At 40.7% G+C, this 23,520-nt stretch overlaps 1 protein-coding gene across 1 annotated transcript in view; it reads right to left on the bottom strand.

Annotated features, from left to right (window-relative positions):
* The window catches only part of LOC103481707 (proto-oncogene Wnt-3), a 28,237-nt gene extending 5,383 nt beyond the window's left edge, over window positions 1-22,854 (bottom strand). Inside the window, exons 1-2 of the mRNA XM_008437400.3 lie at window positions 22,410-22,854; window positions 2,719-2,960 (exon numbers count right to left, since the gene is read on the bottom strand). Of these exons, the coding sequence (XP_008435622.1) occupies window positions 2,719-2,960; window positions 22,410-22,753 (586 nt within the window). The 5' untranslated portion in view covers window positions 22,754-22,854. The remainder of the gene's footprint in view (window positions 1-2,718; window positions 2,961-22,409) is intronic.
* Window positions 22,855-23,520: the final 666 nt, after the last annotated feature.

Raw genomic sequence — 23,520 nt, 5'->3', positions numbered from 1 at the left:
ATTCCTGCGTGACTCAACTTTAGAGAAAACCCAACAGGGGCACTTTACAAGCCTCACTAATGCTCAACATGTCTCCAAGCAAAGTCGCAAAAAAGATGTACTTCAAAGTCAAGCCAAGTCAAGTAAGATCTTTATTGTCTTCTCAACCATTTATGCGGCACACGGAAAGACGAAGGCAAAGAGGCCTTGACCAGCAGTTCTCCAGCCTTCCTGTAAGTCTTTCGTGGATTTTCTTTGAAAGTCGTCCGCTTTATTTATTCTGTTTTCATACCCAACGATGGCAGCCATGTTTGCACTGTTTGCAGCCCACTATGTCGAATTTATTCTCAGTCGTAAATCCAGCAGGATATTGTGAAGGGTTCAAAGAGCATCGCAAAGACAAAGGAACACAAGTCGGGGAGAAAAAATGTGGAAAAGTTTAAAACAAGGTTGGGTTCTAAAGGAAAATCTCAACCTTTGAACATATCCTGTAGCACCCAAATCACATTACTATCCCTGTGGTGGCAGCAGCATGATGTGGGGATGCATAATTTTCAGCAGAGAGAGAAAGCCTAATCAGAGGTGACGGGAAGACGTAATTTAGCCAATTACGGGGCCGTTCTGGAAGATTCCTGCTGCAGACGTTCAACTTCCAGTGAGATCACAGCCCCAAAACGTACAGCCAGAGCTACAACGGGATTGTTCAGATCAAAGCGTATTTATCAGTTAAATAACCCAGTCGAGATCCAGACCCAAATCTAATTAAGATTTTCTGGCATGACTTAAAAATACATACTTCTGCAGGGTTCTCTATTGATCAAGACCTGTTTAACAACAGCCTGTGCTATTGGAAATACATTTTGTAGAAGTAAGGGATGACTCGAGACTTTAGCGCACTTTACAGTCTGCAGGTTGGGCTTCCTTTTCTTGCCCTGCCAGGACCAGTCAGACCCTGAAAACAAACCCCCATGAGCCCTGGGCCCCTGGATCTCTGGCTGTCAACCAAGGCCAGCACTGCTCCTGCTACCTGCTGGGCCCATCAATCCGCCTTTGTTTCCCTTGTGTCACACTGTATTATCTGCACAAAGGACCCAGCGACTAGCGCCCCCACAGCCCCGCTCTGCCCAGAGCTGGCATTCCCTTAACTCCCCCTCCTCTCCCTCCAACTACCCATTTCCACCTCCACTCTGAGCTGAAATGGCATCCACCCCTTTCCCCCCCAACCCCGCATCTATACCCCTGGTTCCCTAGGCATTCACCAAACAGCAGCGCCAATGTGCACCTGAAGGTGGCGACAGGTTGGATGTCTGCAGAACTCCCTACTCTTTTCCTTACTCCTAAAGAGATGCACTCATCGTCTTTCCTTTGCTACTTCCTTCGCTTCTTCATCCCAAAGATCTACTGGTCTAGATTTGGAGAGATCCCCTTTCAGGCTGTTTTCATGACAGAGTCAAAAGGGCGTGTGAATGGGGTGTCCGTGGGAGCTGGACTGTGTGGGGAGCGGACCGGTCTTCATGCACAGTAGGGGTTGAGCGGAGCCCCTAGGCCCTTTTCTGTTGCCTGTAATCTCATTTGGCCTCTCCTATCCCTTTTATTTGACTGGGGAGCTTGGACTGCTCACACTGCCCATTCCTGCCCGGTTTCCCTCTCCTCTGACACACAAGCTAATTCATTTCCAATCAGCAGGCTTAGTCACAATGCAGAAACGTCTACCTTTAAAATCCGGGTTTTGAGCAGAAGACATGGTTCTGTTGTTTCCTGTGTAAAGGGATACTCCATATCAGTAGTTCTGTTAGGGAAAAGCACCTGATGTATGTATATATTTTTTACAGTGTGTCAACTGCACTTATTGTACCCATCTGCCATTCTGTCAATTCAATATCTGTCTGAATAGAGTCCAAATATATTGCCTTGAAATGTTTTTTTATGAGGTTTTCACATTTCGTCAGATTACACCCACAAACGTTAGAACATTCTAGGTCCAACTTTAATTTGAATTACATGTGCATGTCTTTTTGGGGTCTGAAAATCATTCAATTCATTCTATCATTCATCTGAAATCTTCATACTGCAAAATAGCTCAAGTTTATTTAAATTGGATAGTCAGTGACCGTCAACACCAATTTCCAAGTTTTGAAACTTCAAAAGGCTCAGATTCTCCATTGGCAAACTTGGACGAATGTTTGAAAATTGTCTTGCAACCGAACTGCTGTAAACGTCTCCAAATCTCTATCCCTGATCTGTCTGCTGCGTTCTTTAGTCTTCATTACAGTTGCGCAATATCGAATTGCAGTTATCCTTATCAATATTTCTGAAAATTCTCAATTTCAAAACACTGCTTAATTGTTAATAATATAATTATTGCAATGTTTAGCAATAGTACAACCCTCATCCTCTTGATACTGTTTTTTTCTCTGATAAACCTCTGAGGACTTCGCAGAGCAGTTGGATTTGTACTCAGATTTAGTTGTACAGAGGTGGAGAATGTGGACTGAGGCTTATTTATGAAAGTAGAAGGTACTGCATACAAATGCACCCTATAGTTTTTTCACTTTTTTAATGTTTGAAGATATTTTCACAACTTTTATTATTATCCTTCATCTAAGTAAAAATGTGCAACTTTCTTTGCCACAGAAAAACTCCTAATAACATGCATCAAAACGTGTGTTTGTTACATGACCCAATGTGTAAAAGACTTACACACTGGGTCTATGAAAAAAATCAGTATCAAGGATCTACCTTTATCCAGCACTGGTCCGAAGATGGCCAGGTTGTCCTTTATGGTGGTGCAGTTCCACCGGCGGCCTCTGAACTGGTGCTGACATTCCTGGATGCCCAGTTTGACGCCCTCAGCAACACTGGGCATGATCTCGATGTAGTTACGACAGAAGCGAAGCTGCTTGGCCACCAAGCCAGGGATGGAGCCACACAGGAGGGGTTGAGAACCCAGAGACGAGTACTGCTGCCCCAGGGCCAGGGACCTGTGTCACACAGCGAGAAATGAGGGAAGAGGGGGGGGGTGGACATCTTTAAAAGACAGCTACAGAACAAGAACAGTCTTGGATTTTTTTTTTTTGGTGACTTTCCCAGAAAATGAATGAGTGGGATAATATGGTTGTGCTGAATATGAAAGGATTTTCTGGACCTGGACAAAAAGAAATGCACCCGACCCCTCCCTTGTATGGATTTTGCCTGGATTTGTATTTAGTGAGCCTGGGGGTTACAAAAGGTTTCATGGAGCCCACTTAGGTTGGATAATATAACTCGTGTTGAAATAAAAAAAAAACCCCAAAAAAAACAACTGAACCCCCTATGTGGGTATTGGCTTGGACTTAAATTGACATTAAGAGAATCAGTACAAATTTGACAACACAGTTAGGACCCATATGGGTCTCACTTTTCACCAGCGTTGCCCTGCATCAAACTTATGTTGGCAGTTAACGTGTTACTCCTCTCTGGGATCAACCTATTTCCTACCCTCATTGGCCCCATATGGAATGAATTTACAGAACAGTCTGTACAACAAACAAACAAACAAATAAAAAAGCCAGAGCAGTTTATTGGGCTCTGGTTATGTATTTCTGATAAAATCATTGGAATGCTTTGCTGCTGGAGGCCGTAGCCACCTAATTTCAACTGCAAGCAAAAGAGGTCATGACTTAAAGATGCCAACAGATTCTGAGGTTCCCAAACCCACCCCTCCATGACTACACCTTGAGGTCCTGTCCATGAGCAAAGCTAACGGGATTGGACACAAGGGCAGCGGAGAATCCAACCCGCACTTGGAGAAAGCTCGATTGGAACCAGAAAAAGCCTAGAGCATCTTCCACAAAACGCCTCGCTGGACATGGTTTGAAGCCTCTCAAGAGACACAATGGACAACCAAACTCTTGGTCTGCAATTGTTCCAGTGACCCGTGCAATACTGAAGAGGTGCATAACCTGAAACAACCCAACAATATCCAGAGCCTTCAACGTCTGATCCCCCACATCCAACTTACTTTTCCAAGTACTTCAACAGCTTCATAGTGACGGATTCAACTTTCGCAGAGTCCCTTGAATCTGTGTCCTCTGCAGAGGACAAGATGACCAAATTTATGAGATCTTTAATTAAAGAACTTGTTCACACAAAAAACATGGGCAAAGTTCCATTATTTAATTCTTATCAATAAAAAGGATTATGTAGTCAGTGTATTCTCAAGTATAGTAAATATGCTGATTGAGTTTTCCTTGTAATGAATGTGAATAAAGGTCTCTGATTCTGGTCTGGAGCAAACCGATGCAGGGCAAAGGGAGGAGTTATCTAGACGTTGGGCCTTCACATCCATAAACCTGCAAATGACCTCGTCCCACGCCAGAAAACGCCTTCTGGTGACGAACAAGTGCTCCTGTTGTACACATTATCTGTACACAGTATCTGATATTGCAAATTGCTGTTTGCATGGAGGGAAAAGGGTCCAAACCCAACAAATACTCTCAAACGTATCCCAGCTTTATTCTAAAAACTGGTTTTGCTTAGAGGTAAAACTTTTTCAACACCTCATCTCTTCCCATTCAGCCAAAGAAAAGGATAACAAATTGTCTTTAATCAAAAGGAGATCAGAGATCATTCATTTTCTAAGGATTGGTGATAATACATAACAATAATAATAATAATAATAATAATAATAATAATAATAATAATAATCATAATAATAATTATTATTATGATAATAATAATCATTATTATGATTATTATTATTATCATCATTATTATTATCATTATAATAATAGTAACTGCATTTTTTTGTTGCCATTTCCTAATAAAGACTTAAAATGATGGTGCGTTCACTAAACGCAGTCCATCTTAAAACAAACTACACCCTCTTTTAGTACTAAGGCTTTACATGTCACGACATATAACAATCGTCTGCTCCTTCCCAGGTTCTAAAATGATTCAAATCTAACCCCAGGTGTACAAAGGCATTCAACAGATTATACTGAGATTATACTGATCAAATAAAATTAAAGCAGGAAATAAATCCCAGCGGGCACACCCAGTGATTGATTTATACACATCTTTAGCAATATTATCTTGAACTAATAATTTTCTGTGCGACTTTATCCTTGTCTTACTGTTTGTGGAGAACTTATTTACACAACATTGCCTCATTGCTGGCATGACATGAAAGTCTGGAAAAATGGCCACACATTTTAATCTTTGGCATACAGAGGATTCGTGGTCGACCAATGGCTGCAAGGGGTTTAGGTCTTGTGGCTGCAAAACAGTCCCAAATCATCGCTCCTCCGCCATCATGCTTGACAATTGGAATGAGGTGTTTGTGCTGAAATGTTTTGGTTGGCTTCTTTCTGACATTATGCCTTTAGTTTATTGCTTTGGGCTAGTTCTTTCCATTTGCATATTTTGATTAAATATATTCAAAGGTTTCTTTGCACTGGTGTTCCTTTGTTTACTGTTTATGTTAGCTATAGGTATTTTCCTTTTGCTTCTAATGTTCCTTTCTTGGCTTTCAGTTTGTTTCTTTCTGTTTTCCTCAGGTTACCAATATTCTTACATCTCAGCTTTTCCACATCTTTTAATTACACTTTTCCAGCTCTAGCCCCCCCCAGCTGTCTCTACTTATTTCTGATTAGCTCTCATTGGTTCATCTGCTACTTTCGCCTCTTCTTTGGCATTTAAGCGCTTCATGGTGCATGTCTATCCAGTGGCTTCTTCTATTGCCCTCTGTTAATTGCCATGGTTCTCAGTGTTTTTTTCAACCAACACACAATAAGCTACCTGTTTCCTTTTGTTGATCTTTTATTAAAGTCATAGATTCCAAAAGGCCTGTCCACACTGAAATGAATGACCAATAAAGAAATATTTTTTTTTTTAAACATTTTTGTCAATAATGTTGTTGACATTTTTATTTTTCAAATTCCAGATGTGCAAAAATAAAGTAAAAATTAAACATTTCCAAAATGTGCTTTTAAGCAACTCCAAATCAGAAATCAGACATACTTCTGTTTCAATAATTACTGCTTACAGCTCATAAAACCCGAAAATGTAGCTTTTCAAAAGGAAGTTGTTTTTTTTTTGTTCTTTTTTTCTAGAGCAGAAGTATAGGGTTAATTAAGAGTCTAAAAATTATTGGTAGATTGATTGTGGACTTTATAAAACACAGTTGACACGACACCCCGAAATATCACTGACAGTGGAAACGTCTCTGAAAATCTTATGGCTAGTTGGAGTTTGTGCCTCTCTACTATTTCCATAAACTGTAGGATCAAAGTAAATATATAATAGCCCAGGTAAGATGCTCCTGATACTGTTTCTGTTTCGGGAATGATTGAACACAAGGAATGTGACAGTTGTACTCCACGTCCTGGAAACATCTGTGTGAGGTCCACACCTTTTGAATCTCCTCCAAACTCTTGAATGAGCATTCCTTTACAACCCCGTCAATGCTGCGGTTGTTAGTGTTGCTTCTGAATCTTTTTTTTCTACCACAGTTTTTGTCTTACGCTCAGCTTTTCATTAACGTGTCGGACGCAGCACTCTGAAAAGCCTTCAGCTGTGAACGTTTGTGTTGACAAGCACGTTTCTGTAAAGTGAATCCTTTTACTATTTTGTTGTTAATATTCATCTTGGGCTTCTTGGTGTTGCAGCTTGTAGCACTGTTGCCTTGCAGCAAGAAGGCCATGGGTTCGAATCCCGGCCTGAATGTTTCTGCGTTTTTGGGTTCTCTCTGGGTACTTAAAATCATTTAATCAATACTCATGCCAACCCTTATCAGTTTCCTGGGATCTGGAAGCAAAGCACAGCAGCATCCATAAAATCCTGCCGCAGCAGCAGCAGCAGCAGCAAGGGGGAACACCTCCTCCAGTTTCAGTAAGGTTATTAACAAAGTTTATACTAAGAGTTTCTGCTTATTTTTCTTTTTTGTTACATCGGGAGGGGGAGTCCCACTCCAGAGCATGGATACCTTTGCTACTGATTTTTTTTTTTTTTTATATTTCCCACTTGTTAGCATGGACAAATCTGCAGATCTGACTAATAAAACACAACATCCTGTATCCTCGCTTTGAGAAAAGTCCCCTTTGTGCAAAATCAACCTGGCTGCTAAATTGTTAATTTGTGGTTTTGCTACTCGAGCTGGTGTTTCAGCAACAACCATGTGTGTTGCTTTTTCACTTGTAATAGACAACAAAAAAAAAAGAGTTGTGTCTTAAGCAATGAGCCATACCAGAGGACTCCTGCAGATGTGCCTAAACAAAGAATAATCACTGGGGAATCATGCCAGGAACTATTACACTTTCATTCAGGTAATTAATTTTAATTGCCTTATATTTCTTTTAAACAAAATGAGACAGAAAACATGTTGGTCATGCCTAACTTTTAACATGCTCAAACAGAGCAGCGCAGGTTCTTCCAGAAGCTCAAACATCTCATGTGAGGCTCAGTAAAGGAGCGTGCCGTGTATTCATGCCATTTTTTTCCTTTCTCAATGACGAACGTTGGTGAATTTCAGTGGTATTTTAGGTGATAGGCCAACTCAAAAGTTTTAAAGCAACTTGCAAATAAGAAGGAAAGAAAATTTGCTCATTTGTCTTCAGTCCCTTTTAATTTGCTTCCTCAATGTTGAGTCCAGCATATCCAATTTCCTTCAGATGCTCCGTTGTCAGAATTAGGTTTTCAAGAGAACATTTATGGTCAAACGGCACCTTGAAGAGAAAGGAAAACAAACTTCAAGTCAGAGATAAGTCGTGGAGAGATTTAGAGAAAAGTTAGATTATAAAACAATATCCCAGGCTTTGAACGTCGAACAAAGCAAAAATATTTCCTCATCAAAAAAAAGGGGCAGCATCATGCTGCGGAGACATTTTTCTATCCAATCCTTGATCAGAAAGTCACGTGAGAGAATCTGTTGACAGGGCAACCGTTATTTGTTTACACATCACGTTTAACTTTGTCGTGGTCTAATCCAGGAAAGGAGCTACGCAATTTATTATTCATCACATGGTTTGTAGCCCTGTCTCTCCGAGATTACATAACTGACAGAGATCATTCCTGCCATCCCTCCACAGAGTCCAGTGTACTGTACTGAACCGTGGGGAGGAAGTTTCTTCCTGTTTAAAGAGAGTCTACAAGTCTACAGTTTGATCCAACCAGCTGTTCTTCTTTTCACAGATAAGTTTTTACCAGCTGCCATCAGGAACTAAGTTTTAAAGCATTTAATTACTGAATTGCACATTACCGATTAAAGGGATCGGTAATGTGGCTCTTCAGGACATTTATTGTTAAATTCAACTTTATAAATGAACTTAATTGAATTAAACAAGACGAAGGCGAATGATGAAACAAAGCAGTAAGAAATCATGTTTGCGGTTTGTGACCAGTTCAACTTTTTCCACATACTACTTTGTTCGGATCTGTCACTTAAAATCTCTGTAAAATACATTCAAGCTTGATGTGACCAAAGAAGAAAAAAAAAAAAGTTCTAGGGACATGGATATTCCTGCAAGGCTACACAAAACATTACATGAGAACATTTACAGGTTATGAAGTGCTGAAGAGAACGTCACAAGATGCCCAAAGCATTCAGGAATCCAGATGGGTTACTACGGGAACAGTCTGAGGACAATTGATCGGCCCAGAGCATCAACGTCCCAGAGGGTGCAACCCAATCACAGCAGGCGCTGGCTCTGACGGATGAATGCCCCACCTTGACACAAAAAGTCAAGTCATCCTAATCAAATGTTCGCCTTTATAGTTTCTGATCCAAAGTGTGCTTCGTTACATCGAGGTATCAGAGCGCTAAACGCTGTAATATGAGGCCCGGCTGTTTTTGCCTCTACAGCTGCTGTAATGAAACATGATGAGGCCATAACAAGCCGGCAACCGCTTGTGTCGCCGGCCACGATCGACACAGACACACAACAAACAATCCTTACGTTTCATCAGGAATGTCTGCCTCGAGGTTCTTCAAAGTTCGGGGAAACTTTCAAAATGCAGCGGCTTGAAATGCTGTCGTGCAGGGTTGGCGACTCATCAGTCTCCAGTCATGCTCCTGTCATGCGCTTACCCGAGCATACGCAGCCACATCGTCTCATCTGCCCGCCCTGATCCCACCAACATCACACAGTTCAAGTGCTGCTGACTTCACTGCGTCTGAAGAGCCTCTGACTAAGGGCCTCAATTACACTGTCTGCTAGTTTGGTTACTGCCCATTAATCTCTCATTTGTGGGAAGGAGTGTCACAACAAAGTTAGCCAGAGGGAATCCCGTGCAAAAGATTTAAACTTTCCCTGTTTTTTTATTTTTATTTTGTTTTGTTCTGAGTTTATTGCAAACTTTCACTATGGTTTTGGTCATAAGTTGTATAGTACGTCAGTATGAAGTGATGTTAAATTAAATGAATTAATCAGTCTCATAATTTTTAAAAAATGAAAAAAAGATATAAATTTATCTACAAACGTCTAGGTAAGGTAAGGTGATTTTATTTATATAGCACATTTTCAACAACAAGGAAATTCAAAGTCCTTTACATGAATTAAAAGGAAATACAAACAAAATATCCTTAAAAAAAAGAAACTCAGAAGTTAGATGTACCTAACTGTAAAGCTGAAAATCAAGAGTTTGACAGTTTCTCAGACATTGTGGCATATTCAGCAACCTTTACCATTAAATATCTCTTTTGCTCTGCATCCCACTAAATAAAAAAACTTTTAAGCTGTAAAACCATAAATTTTATTTCAAACATAGCTTTTCAAGTTTTATACATGCCTGCTAAATAACATCTGGTCATATTCTGGCAAAATATAGGAACTAAGATTTCATTTAAGTTTAGTTTTTCCAAAGACAGACATAAACATCTTTCAAATGGGAGAGAAACTGAATATTTCTGAATAGTGTATTCCACATTTGCATAAAGTGGCAATGGAAAATTAAATAAAACCCACTGATTGCAGCATGGTAACAAAAAATAAAATATTTTCTGTTACCCTGCTGTTTCTTTGGAGGTAGTTTAGTAAGCTTTTTCGGCAGTTGTACTTCGGTACGATAACGATAAAAGTATTCTGATTCTGATTCTGCTGAACCCTGGCCTGGTTTCTAAATTCTGTTAATCTTAATTGAAAAAAAATATATAGTAAAAATGTAAAAGGAGATGAATTCAAAGTTTCTGAACCACGTGGATGACCCACGTGATGACACACGTGATGACACACTCTAATATGTGTTTAGGATTTCACCTGTGCTCCATCACATATGACTAACCTCTGTTGTGTGGTACATGCAAGCTGTCCAAATGCATTAAGAGCTAAGTAAAGCAAGCTAAGCCGTTAGGCACCATCCTCCAGATGTTATCTGCGTTTGACCCTCCTGAATGACATATTTCTCAAATTAGATGAACACCTCTGTGCGGCGTCTTCCTATGGTGATCAAAGGCTTGACATGGGTGGGTTGAGTTCTATCCCCCTAAATCAATGTCAACACCTGTCACATAATCCTATGCGCTGCAGAACAAAAGTAAATCACAGATTGAAAGTTTGATCTGGAAGGGATTAAACACGGCTTTGGGTTGATTTCCCCCTGCTCCAGATCCTACTCTTAGTTCTTACATAGGTGTAGGTATGTAATTCCCTTACTTACATTTTGTAACCCTTAATAAAGCATTTTGTATCCATGTACTAAAACCATTGCATATCTGTTTGCTATTCATTGTAGTTACATCTTTTCATTAAAATAAAAGGTCATAGAAATGAGAACAAATTGCCTTTGTGGGCAATATGAATTGACACATGGTCAGCATGAAAGTCAAGAGATCATTTCTTACTCGACCTTTTTAGGTACAAACTGACAAACTGTACAGCTATGAAATGGCACAACGGTGAAATGACCAGCACCTGCTTTAATAGATCGCTTTCCCCCTCCAGTCTATTAAAACCCCGTCCCTGAAATGAAAACACACTTTGATTAAGAAGTTACATTTTAGCACCAACAATTAGCAAACAGCTGTTTTTAGTTGATAACTTGGCATGCAGAAGACATCAATCAGCACATCAAACCTTGAAGCTGATGGGCCACAGCAGTAGAAGCTCAAGCCACATGCCAGTTCTGTTTGGAGAGAAATTCAAACAACTTCACCAAAATTTGACAACGCCAAGATCGTGGAAAAAATCGGCTGTCCTGATGAGCCTCGATTTCGCCTGCAATAATCAGAATTTGGAAAGGATCGTCACAAAAACCTGGATTCATCTTGCTCTGTGTCACTGGTTTTAGCTGAAATTGGTGATGAGATGGTTCGGGGTATATTTTCTTTGCAAAAGTTGGGCCATTTAGCACCAATAACAACCTTGAATGTCTACTTGGCTGCTTCCAACACAATAATGCACCAAACCACAAAGTCCAAATCTTCTCAAACTGGTTTGTCGAACATGACAATAGATCCACTGTACTGCTGGCCTCTACTACCACCAGATCTCAGCACCTTTGGGATGTAGCGGAAGGCTGTTGATATACGACAAATCTGCAGCAAACTGCATTATGGTAACGTAAATTTGGGCTAAAATCTCTCAAGAATGTTTCTGACACCTTGTTAACCTGATGCCAAGATGATTTCAATCCGTTCCTAAGGCAAAATGAGATTCAACTCGATTATTAGCTAGATTATGAAATGACAAATACTTTACTCGTGTTAAACTTCTTGTTATTATGAACAGAAGGCTAACACATATTTCAACTCTTTCCTGTGTTTTCATTTTTTTTTCTAGTTTTTAAGACCTGATAATTCTTAATTTGTCTGTTTGTTCCCTTCCCTTTCCTCACTTTGTATGCATGCACACACTACAACATATGTACTATGCTTTCATGTTACTGGGAAAAAGCAACCAATGTCCAAAGAAAAACAAAGAGACACCTTCAGACAGCCTCAAAAACTGCTGATTAAAGATCCCTTTCAAAGGAAAAATCACCAAAGAGTTCATATCTACAGTAAAACATAAAAAAAACCCCCAGAGTATATACACAAGGCAACCAAACCTCTTTCCCACCACTATGACATGGCCCAGTCGGTGAATTGAAGATTTCAAAAATGAATTTACCAACCACATGCAACTCTGTGGTGGACGTGCTTAAACTACAAGCGGCGGATCTACCAGCCCATTTTTCTTCCTCTGCAAACGATGTGCCTCACTTGATCCATAAGCGCAGTTGAGATGAAAGGAATATCTTTTTTGGCTAGGTGCTAATGAGAGTCTTAACCCTGAGGGTTTATGAGGTTCATTGTGCAAACAGACAGACACACGCAGACTCATGCAGTTAGACCACATGTGTGCCGTGCTGATCCCCGCCTGCTCTGCCTCACTTCTCGGAAGCCACAAGCAACATGTCTTGACTGAGGGAAGGAGCAGCAGGCGTAGAGACCTCCTGAGAGGCTGAATGCCGAGGAAATCCGCTGCAGGGGGAACAGACGAGCGGCGCAGAGGCAGCAAACGGCAGGACTCGGGAGGTGCGTGCCCAGACTTGTTTGGATGGGGCCTCCGTTGCCCTTGGGGGGGAGTTCACAGCTTGGTTGGGGGTTTTCTCAGTCTCAAAAACCGGGGTGGTGTGAAAGCATGATGGGCCACTGGAAACCACAGAGATAAAGCGAAGGGATTCCACCACACACCTTGCCGAAGAGCTAAATAGCAGGCAGTCACAAGACAGTCACCATAAAAACATGGGCAGACACCAACGTGCTCCAATGTAAACATAATCGCACTTCAGAATCTCTGAAGTGTTCATTTTGTTTATGTGAGTCAATGTGATTATGTACATTTGGACATATGCAGCTGTGTCTGTGTAATGAAACATGCATTACAAAAGTTAGTGTGTGATGTGTCTTTTCTAAGGTTCTTTGAGAGACAGCAGTAAGAGGGTTACTCACTACCGTTGATGGACCTTAGATAACGGACTGACACACAGAACGTTTGGTACTGACCACATGCCAATTCATGGCTGCTTTAACAACAAGTGAATGTTGCTATAATCTACTCAGACTATTATAAGGAATGTGATTATTTGACTCCAAGGTTGTATTTATTGAAAGGAAATGACTTTGGTTGTTGGTTCGATCAGGGATTACAGTCATTTTATAATTCTGACAGACATTCAATCTGTGATATTTTACAAGAGAAAAGTCTCAAATTGCTGTTAGAACCCAAGAAATCAAACTGTAATATTAAGTCTACAGATAACAGAAATACAGAAAGCTTGAGCATTTTTATCTTTTTATCTCATCCTAATTCAGCTAAACAGGCCAACCGCATGTAATTGCATGCTTTTGCAATGGGCACTGTTGGAGGTCTCAAAAAACAAAAATCATTTAAAATTTTTATAAATTCAGTTTTCTTGAGCTACAACACATCACAGTGAAACAGTTAATGCTACTGTTTTTGCAAATTTTGCATTCATTGGACATTCAAAATCTTGGGGGGAAAAAAAATCTGAGTGATATAATTATTACAAATTAATTATATTATATGTAATAACATAAAAACATAGTGCAAACGGAGTGATTTATTCTAGACAAACACATTTTCATGTTCACATCCTTAAACAGATCATCCAGTGGTGAGTTTGCAGCTCTGGCTCCAGCTGGGAGGGACGGTTGTATCAGGACTCAGTCGCTGTGAGAGTTTTGACAAGGGAAAGAGACCAGTGGCAGAGTCCACTACTTGAGTCAAGTACATAGAGGAAGATGGTCTCTAGGAGTCTCTAGTAATACCAGAAAAAGTCACAAGATTTACTATTAGCTTCTTTTTTTAAAAAAAAAAAAAAAGTCTGAAGCCTGAAGTCAGTGAATATATAGCTGCAAAGTTGCTGCATTGGTGACAGTGCTGTGCTTTGCCTGGTAAAGGCAACTGCAGCACAATACAATGTCCATTTGTCCAGCAGAGGGCAGAGAAATGCACTGCCACGTTCGTCCAGTGGATTGTTGGGAATCAGTTGATCGCTTTAGGTTTTCACCATGTGTTGTTTGCTACTCAGCTTGCCCTTAAAGTTACTTCTCGGTTTGCTCTGAGAGAAACTTTGCTTGTACAAACAGATTTGACATTGGCATTGAATTTGATGAAATACTTTGGAATTTCATTGTGTTTGCCCACAGCAATTATTGATGATGGGTGCCAGTTGCTCTCAGCTATGTCTGAATAAGTTAACTTAGTTAAAAAAAAAAGTTATTAATAATGTTGGCTTATTCTGGGTTTGTGCCTGAAGCCCCAAGCCCCAAGTGTGTTCCTCTGTGAGAAGACTTGTGCAGCGGCAGACTGCAAAAACATTGTTTGCATTAAACTTGGATCCACCTCCGGTTTACCTCTATATGTCGACGCCGCCGCCGCCGCTGCACAGCTTTGTCAGATTTGCCCGGAGGACACCATGAGGCGCAGAAGGTACCGTGCACTGGAAGCATTGCCATCAAAGTCGCATATAGAAATCCCATAACGGAATCCGGGAAAGTAAGGAAAAAAAGTCATTTGAAGGAGAGTAAGTGGAACAAGCGAAGTTGCTGCCTTCCCTCCTCCTGAGGATAAATCCTTTTTTTTTCTTTTGTCCAAGTTTTATTTATTTATTTTTTTGCTACTTCTGTTTGACACACTTTATTTATTATCCAAATGCAGCTGAATGATCAGATAAAAAAAAAAAAATCATGACAGAACCCCTCCAAAACAAAAGGTTTGAGAACATGTTGTTCTTTGTCCTTTACCACTCTCTCCTGTCATTCGAATAGAAGTTGAGACAAAAAGCTCTCAAACTGACACAAGACTAGCAGGGAAACTGATCAAGTTGCAAAACTTGAGGAACTTTTTGGTTCGTAAGAAAATGAGAGTAGCAGCAGCTCTTGCAAGGCGTCGGTAAATTCATATCAAAATTAAACATGCTGCAGGTGGACAAAACTGACCCTTAGACTCTGTCAGAGCAACGGTATAATAGGATTTTGTGAATTAGTCATTAGAGCAGATTGTCGGCACCGCTGCATGAATCGTCAGCAGCATCTGATGCAACATAACGGATCGTTTGGAATGGTACGCCTGGAATTTCTTTGTGAAAATTTAAAACATCATGTTTATGAAATTTAGTAAAAAAAAAAAAAAAATTGCTGCTTACTTTCTCATGGGTGGTTAGCTGAAAAAAGTGTGAAACTTTTGAGAAATATTAGCAGAAGACAGCCTGCCAGCTCCGACATACTTTGCAAAGGTGATAGCCCAACCCAGGGAAACCCGGCTCCAAATCCAGCAATCTGCTGTCTTTCTGGGATTAAATCTCAACGCATGTTTTCGATTTTGCTTGCTATTTCTTCCAAGTTGCTCAATTTAACCTGATTTAGCAGAATTACTAGAAGTGCTGCAGATTTATTTGCATAGAAATGTTTTACCCCAGGTTAGGCATGTCCCAACTAAGAGGTGATAAATTTGATGTTGATTTGGATCCAGACCTGGATCTGGAGCTTAGCTTCTTTTTGTGTTATTCACTGTGGGTGGAGGCTTATAATCTTGGACTGTACTTTGTTACTAAAACAATTGAAAATCTAAAAAAAAAAAGAATCTAATCACATGGAGAAATCTGTGTTTTTTTCCCCCTGCATAATTACTTTATCAGCATATTGAAGAAGGTTTCTTGTCAAATCAATTTTAATAGATAAATAGATACATGGTTGAACAGAGGGACTGATTGATGGACAGAAAGTAACAAATTGACAATGTCAACAACAACATTCTGGTTGTCTGTGGGCTCTATTGATGCTCACTCCATCGCACCAACAGATTCAGTCTGTAACACTAATCTGGACTAATCTACGTATTCCTGCTTATGCCAAATTCTGCATAATGCCTAATATCCTGGGTGATGACTTTACGTCAAACTCAAAATAAAGATATTTCCACCTGGGCTGAAATTTGTTTCTAGTCAGTGACGTGACGGTTTCGATCACTGATGTGATCTGAGCATCTTTGCCACCGACATGCATGTTGGAAGAAACGCATTTTGCTAATATTTAACCTTTATAGCATCCCATATCGGAGAGATCAGCTAGAAGATTTAAAATAAAGCATGTGTGTGTGTGTCCATGCTTGTCCTCTAATGATGTCTTAGCCCCTAGTCATTGTTGTTTTTCCTTTGAGGAGCTGTCTGCTCTGTGTTTTACTGCAGCTAATCGCTGTGCAGCAACGGAGTTTGTCATTTCCTTCAGAAGCACGATGCTCGTCCTTTGATGGTTTGTTAGGATCATGACTCACCTTCAGTGCTTTGAAATATCAGAAGCCTTTGAAGCTCTCACCTAGCTCCAGTTTGACTGGATAGTGTGTCATGTGTCTCATGTTTTAGATGAATATGTACAATAAACTTCAATTAACTGACGTAAAAAAATAGAACAAAAAAAATAGAAAAAGCCTTTAGTCAGCCATACTGTTGAGTGTAGCTGTTAAATATGCTCTTAAATATACTAACTGATGGTAAATAGTTAGTGAAGGAGTGAGGCTGATGTACATATGTCATAATTATTTGATTTCCTAATTCCATCCAGTCCTATCCAGGAATACATCTTTCTTTAGGGGGACATTAAAACCAGTGTCAGTTAATACAAAGAATCCAGTTTGACTTTGTTTCAACTTGTAATTAAAGGATATGTAAAATCATTAAAAATCATTAGGTCACATCCACATAAATCTAAATCAAAATGGTAAGTTTCAATGGAGTTTGGAGGTATTCTGTAGATAGAATTAGAGGAAATCCTGTCTACATTTTGTATCCAACGCTCACAAATTCTTCTCCAGAACAAAACTCTCAACCACTAACTGTCCAACTAACTCCATGTTGCCTCCTTTCCTCTTGCTCATTAGTGTTTGATATATATTACCTTGTCACAGCCCCCCCACTCCACGCCCCACTTCATGTAGTGTCCAACTTCTGGGCATGTAGCCTACTTTTAATGTGCCATCCAACAAATGTCTTGAGGACTACAGTTGTATTTTGCTCAAAGCTGACCGGTATGCAACGATTTACCATATCCAAGATCCTAAACTTCTGTCTGATCGTTGCTGTGGTTGCTAAGACACGGCCCACTCCAGGCAGTTTTTGAAATGTTTAGATTTAGGGAATCGGATCACGAGAACCGATACTGATTAAACTTAAAGCACAAAGAGTGAGTTCAGGTCACGCTGGATGAGAAGAGCAAGACAAGACAAGGATCAGATCAGCAGAGACAAAAGGAGAGTAACTGTAAATAACACCATGAGTAGGTCATGGCACTTGAGGGTCCAAAGTACACAAAAGGATCTTGTACTGTTCTTAGCCCACTTTAGTGACTGGAACTGCAACACTAATACTATCATATTGATGCTGCAACTTTGCTTCGATATGCTCTGCATATTTCAAGCTAAAATTTGGAATAGGAAAGAATAGAAATGTTACTTTTTGTTGCTTAGTGGGGAAATTTAAGTGGACCAGCAGAGATAGTACACTGATGGCCTTTGTAATAGCAAGAAACTACAACATCATCAGCAGCAGCAGCAACATGTTGGTTTATTAAAAGAATAGGAAGATAAAGGAAAATCTGAGTAATGCTAAGAAGTGGTTTTAAACTATGTGGTTCCTAAACAGACATGGACTTTTTACCAGTCTACATTTATTCCAAAGTTTTAAATACATTTGACTTCAAAACCACTACGGTTACCATCCTACCACTTCACTGCTTCGAGCAACAGCAATGTAATATTTGTAATAAGAGTGATTGTGAAGGTGAGCCAAAGGGAGAAGCTTTCAATTTACCAGCTGATCTACATTTCTACTCTCATCTATGGCCACAAGCTCTGGGTAGTGACCAAAGGAGCAAGGTTGCAGATGGAAGTGGTGAAAATGAGTTTCCTCTACAGGGTGTCTGGGTTTTCCCATTGAGGTACGGTGAGAAGTTTGGTCATTTGGGAGGAGCTTGGAATAGAGCCGCTGCTCCTCCGCATTAAAACGAGCCAGCTGATGTGGCTCGGGCATGTAGTTAGGATGCCTCCTGGTCGCCTCCCTGGTGAGGTGTTCAGAGCCCGGAGAAGACTGGCTCTTGTTTCTCAGCTGGCCTGGGAGCGCATTGGGATTCCCCTGACTGAGCTGACCCAAGTGGCTGGGGAGAGGAAAGTCTGGGCTCTTCTGCTTAGACTGCCGGCCCCGCAACTCAGTCCCAGAGTAGAAGGAAGATAACAGATGGATAAATGATGCTTTTGTTTTGAAAGAAGTCAAATCATTTTATACACTTTTGATGTAGAATCTACTCTGATACTGTGGGAATTTGATATTTTTACTCAAATTTATCACACTGGAAACATTTCATACCAACCCATATTCCTAAGTGAGAATTAACTAATACTTTCAATGTGCGAACATATTATTTCCTCAAACAAATAATATTTTATTTTTTCCTGTTCTATGTTGTACTTACATTCAAACAACTCAGTTTTGCGTTGAACAAAGCAAAGACCTTCTTTCATTATTCTGAACTGTTGATTTTTGACCAAAGATCTGGACTGTGTAGTCTATTGCCCTGATGTAAACTGCATTCTGTTTGTATTGAGAATCTTACAAACAAAAATCAATAGAGATAAATCTTAAACTGAAGTTATGGCTTGGGAAGTTGTATGTTTCTCATCAATCCCAGCCTCAAAGTCCAGTAGGTAAAGCATATCAATAAAATTCAGGGCTTGTTCTGGTTTTTGTTTCTAGTGGTCACTGAGCTAAACAATTAGCTAATTCATCCACTGTCCCTGTGGAAATGAAGAAAACTGCTTCCAGTTTAGCTCCTAAAGAATCGCTTTCTTTTGGATGTTCCAGAACTGTTTTTCCCGCCCACCGCAGGAGTTTTCAGAGTAATACATGGACGTCCTTGGTTGTTCCAGAAAAGCCGGCAAACAGAGGATTTTCTCACCGTAGGTAGGTGACCTCTCAGCTTTTGGGATTGGGGACTGAAGGCTTGGAGATGAAGGGGATGATTGTCACAGTCAGATAATGACATTCCTGAAACCCAGAGATGGACTCCAGAGTCCCGTTAAAGCCACTCATGCTGATCTGGAAATGTTTGCTTTGTAGATTATAGTCATAAAGTGAAAGCTTTACATTTAGTGCATGTTTGAGCAAATACTGCCGCATGAAGGAAGGAACCCATTTTTCAAGGTGTTTTGAAGCTGAGATGCTTCAGTTCTATTCAGAAAATCAGATTTTGCCTTTAAGAAGTTGCCTAGGTTTCTCTTTTTCTCTTTTATTTTTCACCTTTTCCTATTTTGTATCTCTTTTTTTTACTTTCAAAAGGGTTCAAGGGTTTTACTGGAAGCAGCATAATGAACTGAATCCGTGCAATGTGCCTTCCTTCTGGCAAAGATTCACCGGTAGAAGTGAAGGCAATAAAGCAAAAAAAAAAAAAAAAAGCAGTTATCGGATTTGAACGTCCTGCTTTCGCGATGTGAGCAAAACCACCGCTGATGTTCGACGGGTATTATTGGAGAAAATTCAGCAGTGTTAATTCTTTGTTGAAAGTGACTTTCATCATTCTTTTTCATCCGTCACCGTTATTGCAGGAAAGACAAACCCACTGACAGAGCGGCTTAAAGTAAAGCACCACCAGCTTAACACGTTATCACGTTTTTGACCTTCAACAATATCTGTGTTTAATAGTGTTTTATGGTTTGTTGCGCAATTCCTACTGAAGAATCTCTGCAGGATGTGTGAGTCAGGTCGGAGGTTTGAGCTGTTTTGGATTCACATACAGTGTCTTAAAATAATCCGCACCTCTTCTGCCACAAAATTCAGTGCATTGTGCTTAGATTTTATATGGAAGCACAACGTGAAAGACAAAGAGCACATATTTACAATAATAACAATAATAGTTAAAAAAAACAACAAAAAAAAAACAACCTCAAACCACCTTTTTTAAATAGACCTCATCGGTGTCTAATTTGATCTCAGCACAAATCCAGATGTTCTGTGAAAGCCACAGAGGACATTGGTGAACAAACAACATCATAAACACCAAGGATCACAGCAACGGTCCAGGAAGATTATCTGGTGGAGAGTACAAACGACCTCAGCAGGACAATGACCCTAAACGTGCAGCCAGAGCTAAAATGCAGTCGTGGAGATCAAAGCCTGTGTGTTTGAATGGCCCAGTCAAAGTCCAGACGCAAATACCATCAAGATTTGGCAAGACTTGAAAATGTGGTATTTGTAGACACTCGCTCTACAGCCTGACAGAGGTTTAGGTATTTTTGAATGAGCGAACATGTAAAAACCTTTGAAAAGTGGCAGAAATTTATAAAACTTAGTGCTAACCTATAGGGGGGGGGGATTCCCCAGATTCCCCATTGAAGTTTGTGGCTGTGACGTGACAAAGTGAGAAAGGTTAAGCAGATGTGAGGGAGAAATTTCAACTTCTACATGTGAGAAAAAACAACTGAAACTGTAATTTCAGGTCAAGGTGGATGTACAAAGTATTTACTCAGGGTGACCGGATACAAACACACTGCATGCATTCTATGTTTTTATTTGTAAAAAGTTTGTTAAAGGATTAATCTTTTTCCCTCTCCTGCACTATTATGCACTAAATTATGTTGGTCGATCTCATGAAATCAATGACTTTTGTAAAAAATATATATATATAAAAAAGTGGAATTCACACTTTTGACAACTTTTATCTGTCTAACATGGCTGCATTTATAAAGTTTTCCTCACCTCTAAAACCGGCCGATTTACACTTTATGCTTATTTTCTTCTCTCTATGACACTTCATCTCCATGCACATCCCTCGAGTTACTTATACTGTTTTGTTTTCTACGGGCCGTCTTGTAAAAAGGAAGGCAGCCAGGCATGTAGCAGTCAGAACTCTCTCCAACTTGTCCCGCCTCAGCTTGAGGATTTATGGCCAAGTCATCGCTACCACCACCCCCTCCTCTCATCCTTCACCCACCCACCCCACCCCCCGCCTCTCCTCTCACACCCCCAACAGCCCCCTGAGGAAGAAGCTGAGAAGACACGGCTTGGGCCCTCGCTGAAACTCTGCACCCTCCTGCTTGACGCACCGCCACCTCATTTTGTCTCCTTTCAGAGTCCTGCAGGGCGACGCCACTGACAGCCCCGTTTGACACCTAGACTCCAGTCACCTGAAGCTACAGCCATCATCCTCTTTCATCTTTTACACCCCATCTCTCTCCTTTCTCCTGACCCCCCTCCCACCCCCTCATCCCCCACACCTCCTACACGTCAAAATTTGGTACCCAAATCAAAGGTGAGTCTGCATTGTTTGAGCTCAAAACAGTACACCAGTGTCATGTAAGCTCCTTGAAGAGAACAGCTGCAGGTAATTCACATAGAGAGGATCCCGAGCTCTTTGTCACTGTTCTCTTGTGACTGTCGCTGAAGCCAGGCGTGGGCGTCAAGTCCTCTCTCCCATTAACGCTTCAGCCCTGTGGCCTGTGTGCTTGGCAGCTGTCTGCTCTGTAAACGAAACCAGAAGAAGATGCTCGCGGTTTGGACGCCACCACAGCGGGGACCGCATGCTGGTCGGAGCTACTGGAGCGCAGGAGCTCCGACAAGTTCGGCGCGGTGGGCCAAAAGGCACGGAGCTCTGTCGTACGCGGGGCTTGTTTATGTTACAAAAGACCAGATAAGGAGGTTAAAAGGTCAGAGATTTGTTTTTGTTTTTAATCTATCAGTTTAAAAAAATATATATACATGGTATATATCAAAAGGCGTCAGAAACAAACCCACAAACTTCAGCTTTTAGCTGGTTATTTTAGCAAATAATGGAAAGAAAAAAAAATTGTGGTCAAGTCTAACATGCGACTGGGATGAAAAACATGCTTCAAAACCACAAATAAGATTAAAAACAATTTTGAGCGTAGCCACAGTTTCTTCTCTAAATGTCTGGATTAGTTGAAAAATAATATTTCAGGGGATCTGAAATGTTAAGTGGTGACACACTATAGACAGAGCGCAACCTTAAACAGTGCCTACGGTTATATGAGAAAACTATAAATAAGTTTGACTTTCCCTTAAAAGCATGTATTTAGAAAAAAAACAACTGGCATCATGTGTTGCCTTCCTCGGTGATCTGGTGAACCCTCACAGATTTATTTACGCAAGTTAAAAGGCCAATTATAATTTAGAATAATTTAGATGTTCCCAGAAGTAAAATGAATCCTTTTTATAACAACACGCTCCGTAATGATAAATGGACCAGAGTGTGGAGGGAAAAAAAGCACGGCAAACCTTTTCCGTTGCACTAGTATTTGAGGTTAAGATTCTTTGGACTGGGCCGGAGAGCATTTTTCCACGCAGTCGACTGAAAGTTTGCACCCTTCAGAAAATGATCATTTGACCAAATAGACTGACAGTCTGATGCCTTAAAAGCGTGAATTGTTTTTTTAAAATATTTTACTCACCACCAGATGGGATAGCCTCCGAGCACCCGTGAGCTGGACAACCACACACACAGCAAATATCCAATCAGATACAAATCCATGAGGTAAGCCTTGTCAAGTGTGTGTAAGTGGATCAATACACAGAACTTGCAATAGGCAGTGAAGAAGAGTTTCCAGGATGAAGAGCTTCTGGAGTAGCTTAATTGTTGAATGAAGGGGAAATTAAAATATTTGACACACACGAAAAAAAAAAAAGAAAAGAAAAATCTTCTTCCTGTTTTTTCCCCTCTCTCTTTCTTTGAGTCGGGCCAGGAAAGTGTGTCTGTCTCCAAGTAGTTAAGAGAATAAGTGTCTCTTACACTCATGCACACGCTCCTACCCGTCCTCTCCTTCCCTCCCTCTCTCTGAGGTTCTTCCCTAAGGTAGATATCTTTTCCTCTCTCTCCCGACTTTTTTCTCCCTCAGGATGCCTCATCCACAGGCCCAATATTAAAGTGGAGGGCGGGTGGGGTGGAGATGTAGGTGGTGTTGGAGGGTGTGGGGTGGGAGGTGAAGGAAGAGTGGGGGGGGAGGGGGATGGGGGGATGGATTGTAGGATGAGGTTTGGAGATGTCAGCTGGCAAGCCAATCACAGGAGATGGCCTTAGGTTACGAAAAAAATTATTATTCGTTCCCATCTGTCAATCACACGCCACCCCCTGGTAATGTGGAAGAGAAAGGATAGAGTGCGAAAAGAGAGCGAGAGGGAGGGAGGCATAGGGAGGGACAACATGGAAAAAAAGGTAAAGTGGAGTTGTTGCTCAACTTGTTTAATCCGTGATCAGAAAAAAAAAAATAAAATCCCCCTAGAAAGTGGCCGGAGGCAGGTGATGAGGACTTGGGAGGAAGCTTGGCAGTACCTGCTGACACACACGCTGACATTGATTTGTATTTTTTTGTGTGTGTATGTGTGTTTTGTTTTTCAAGAAGCTTGTCCCCTGACTAATTGATCCGGATATAACCGCTGCAACTCTCACGCACGTATCCCGCTCCTGTGCAGACATAACGGGGGGGGGGGAGAATTTTCCAAACTGTTATACCCCCAACCCGCCTGAAGAAGAGGGCATGAAAGGGGTCCCCACAATAAAGCCAT

The sequence above is a fragment of the Poecilia reticulata genome, chromosome 19 (assembly GCF_904066995.2).
Source record: "Poecilia reticulata chromosome 19, P_reticulata-male-v2, whole genome shotgun sequence".
NCBI lineage: Eukaryota > Metazoa > Chordata > Actinopteri > Cyprinodontiformes > Poeciliidae > Poecilia > Poecilia reticulata.
This window is presented reverse-complemented; position numbering and strand designations above follow the sequence as displayed.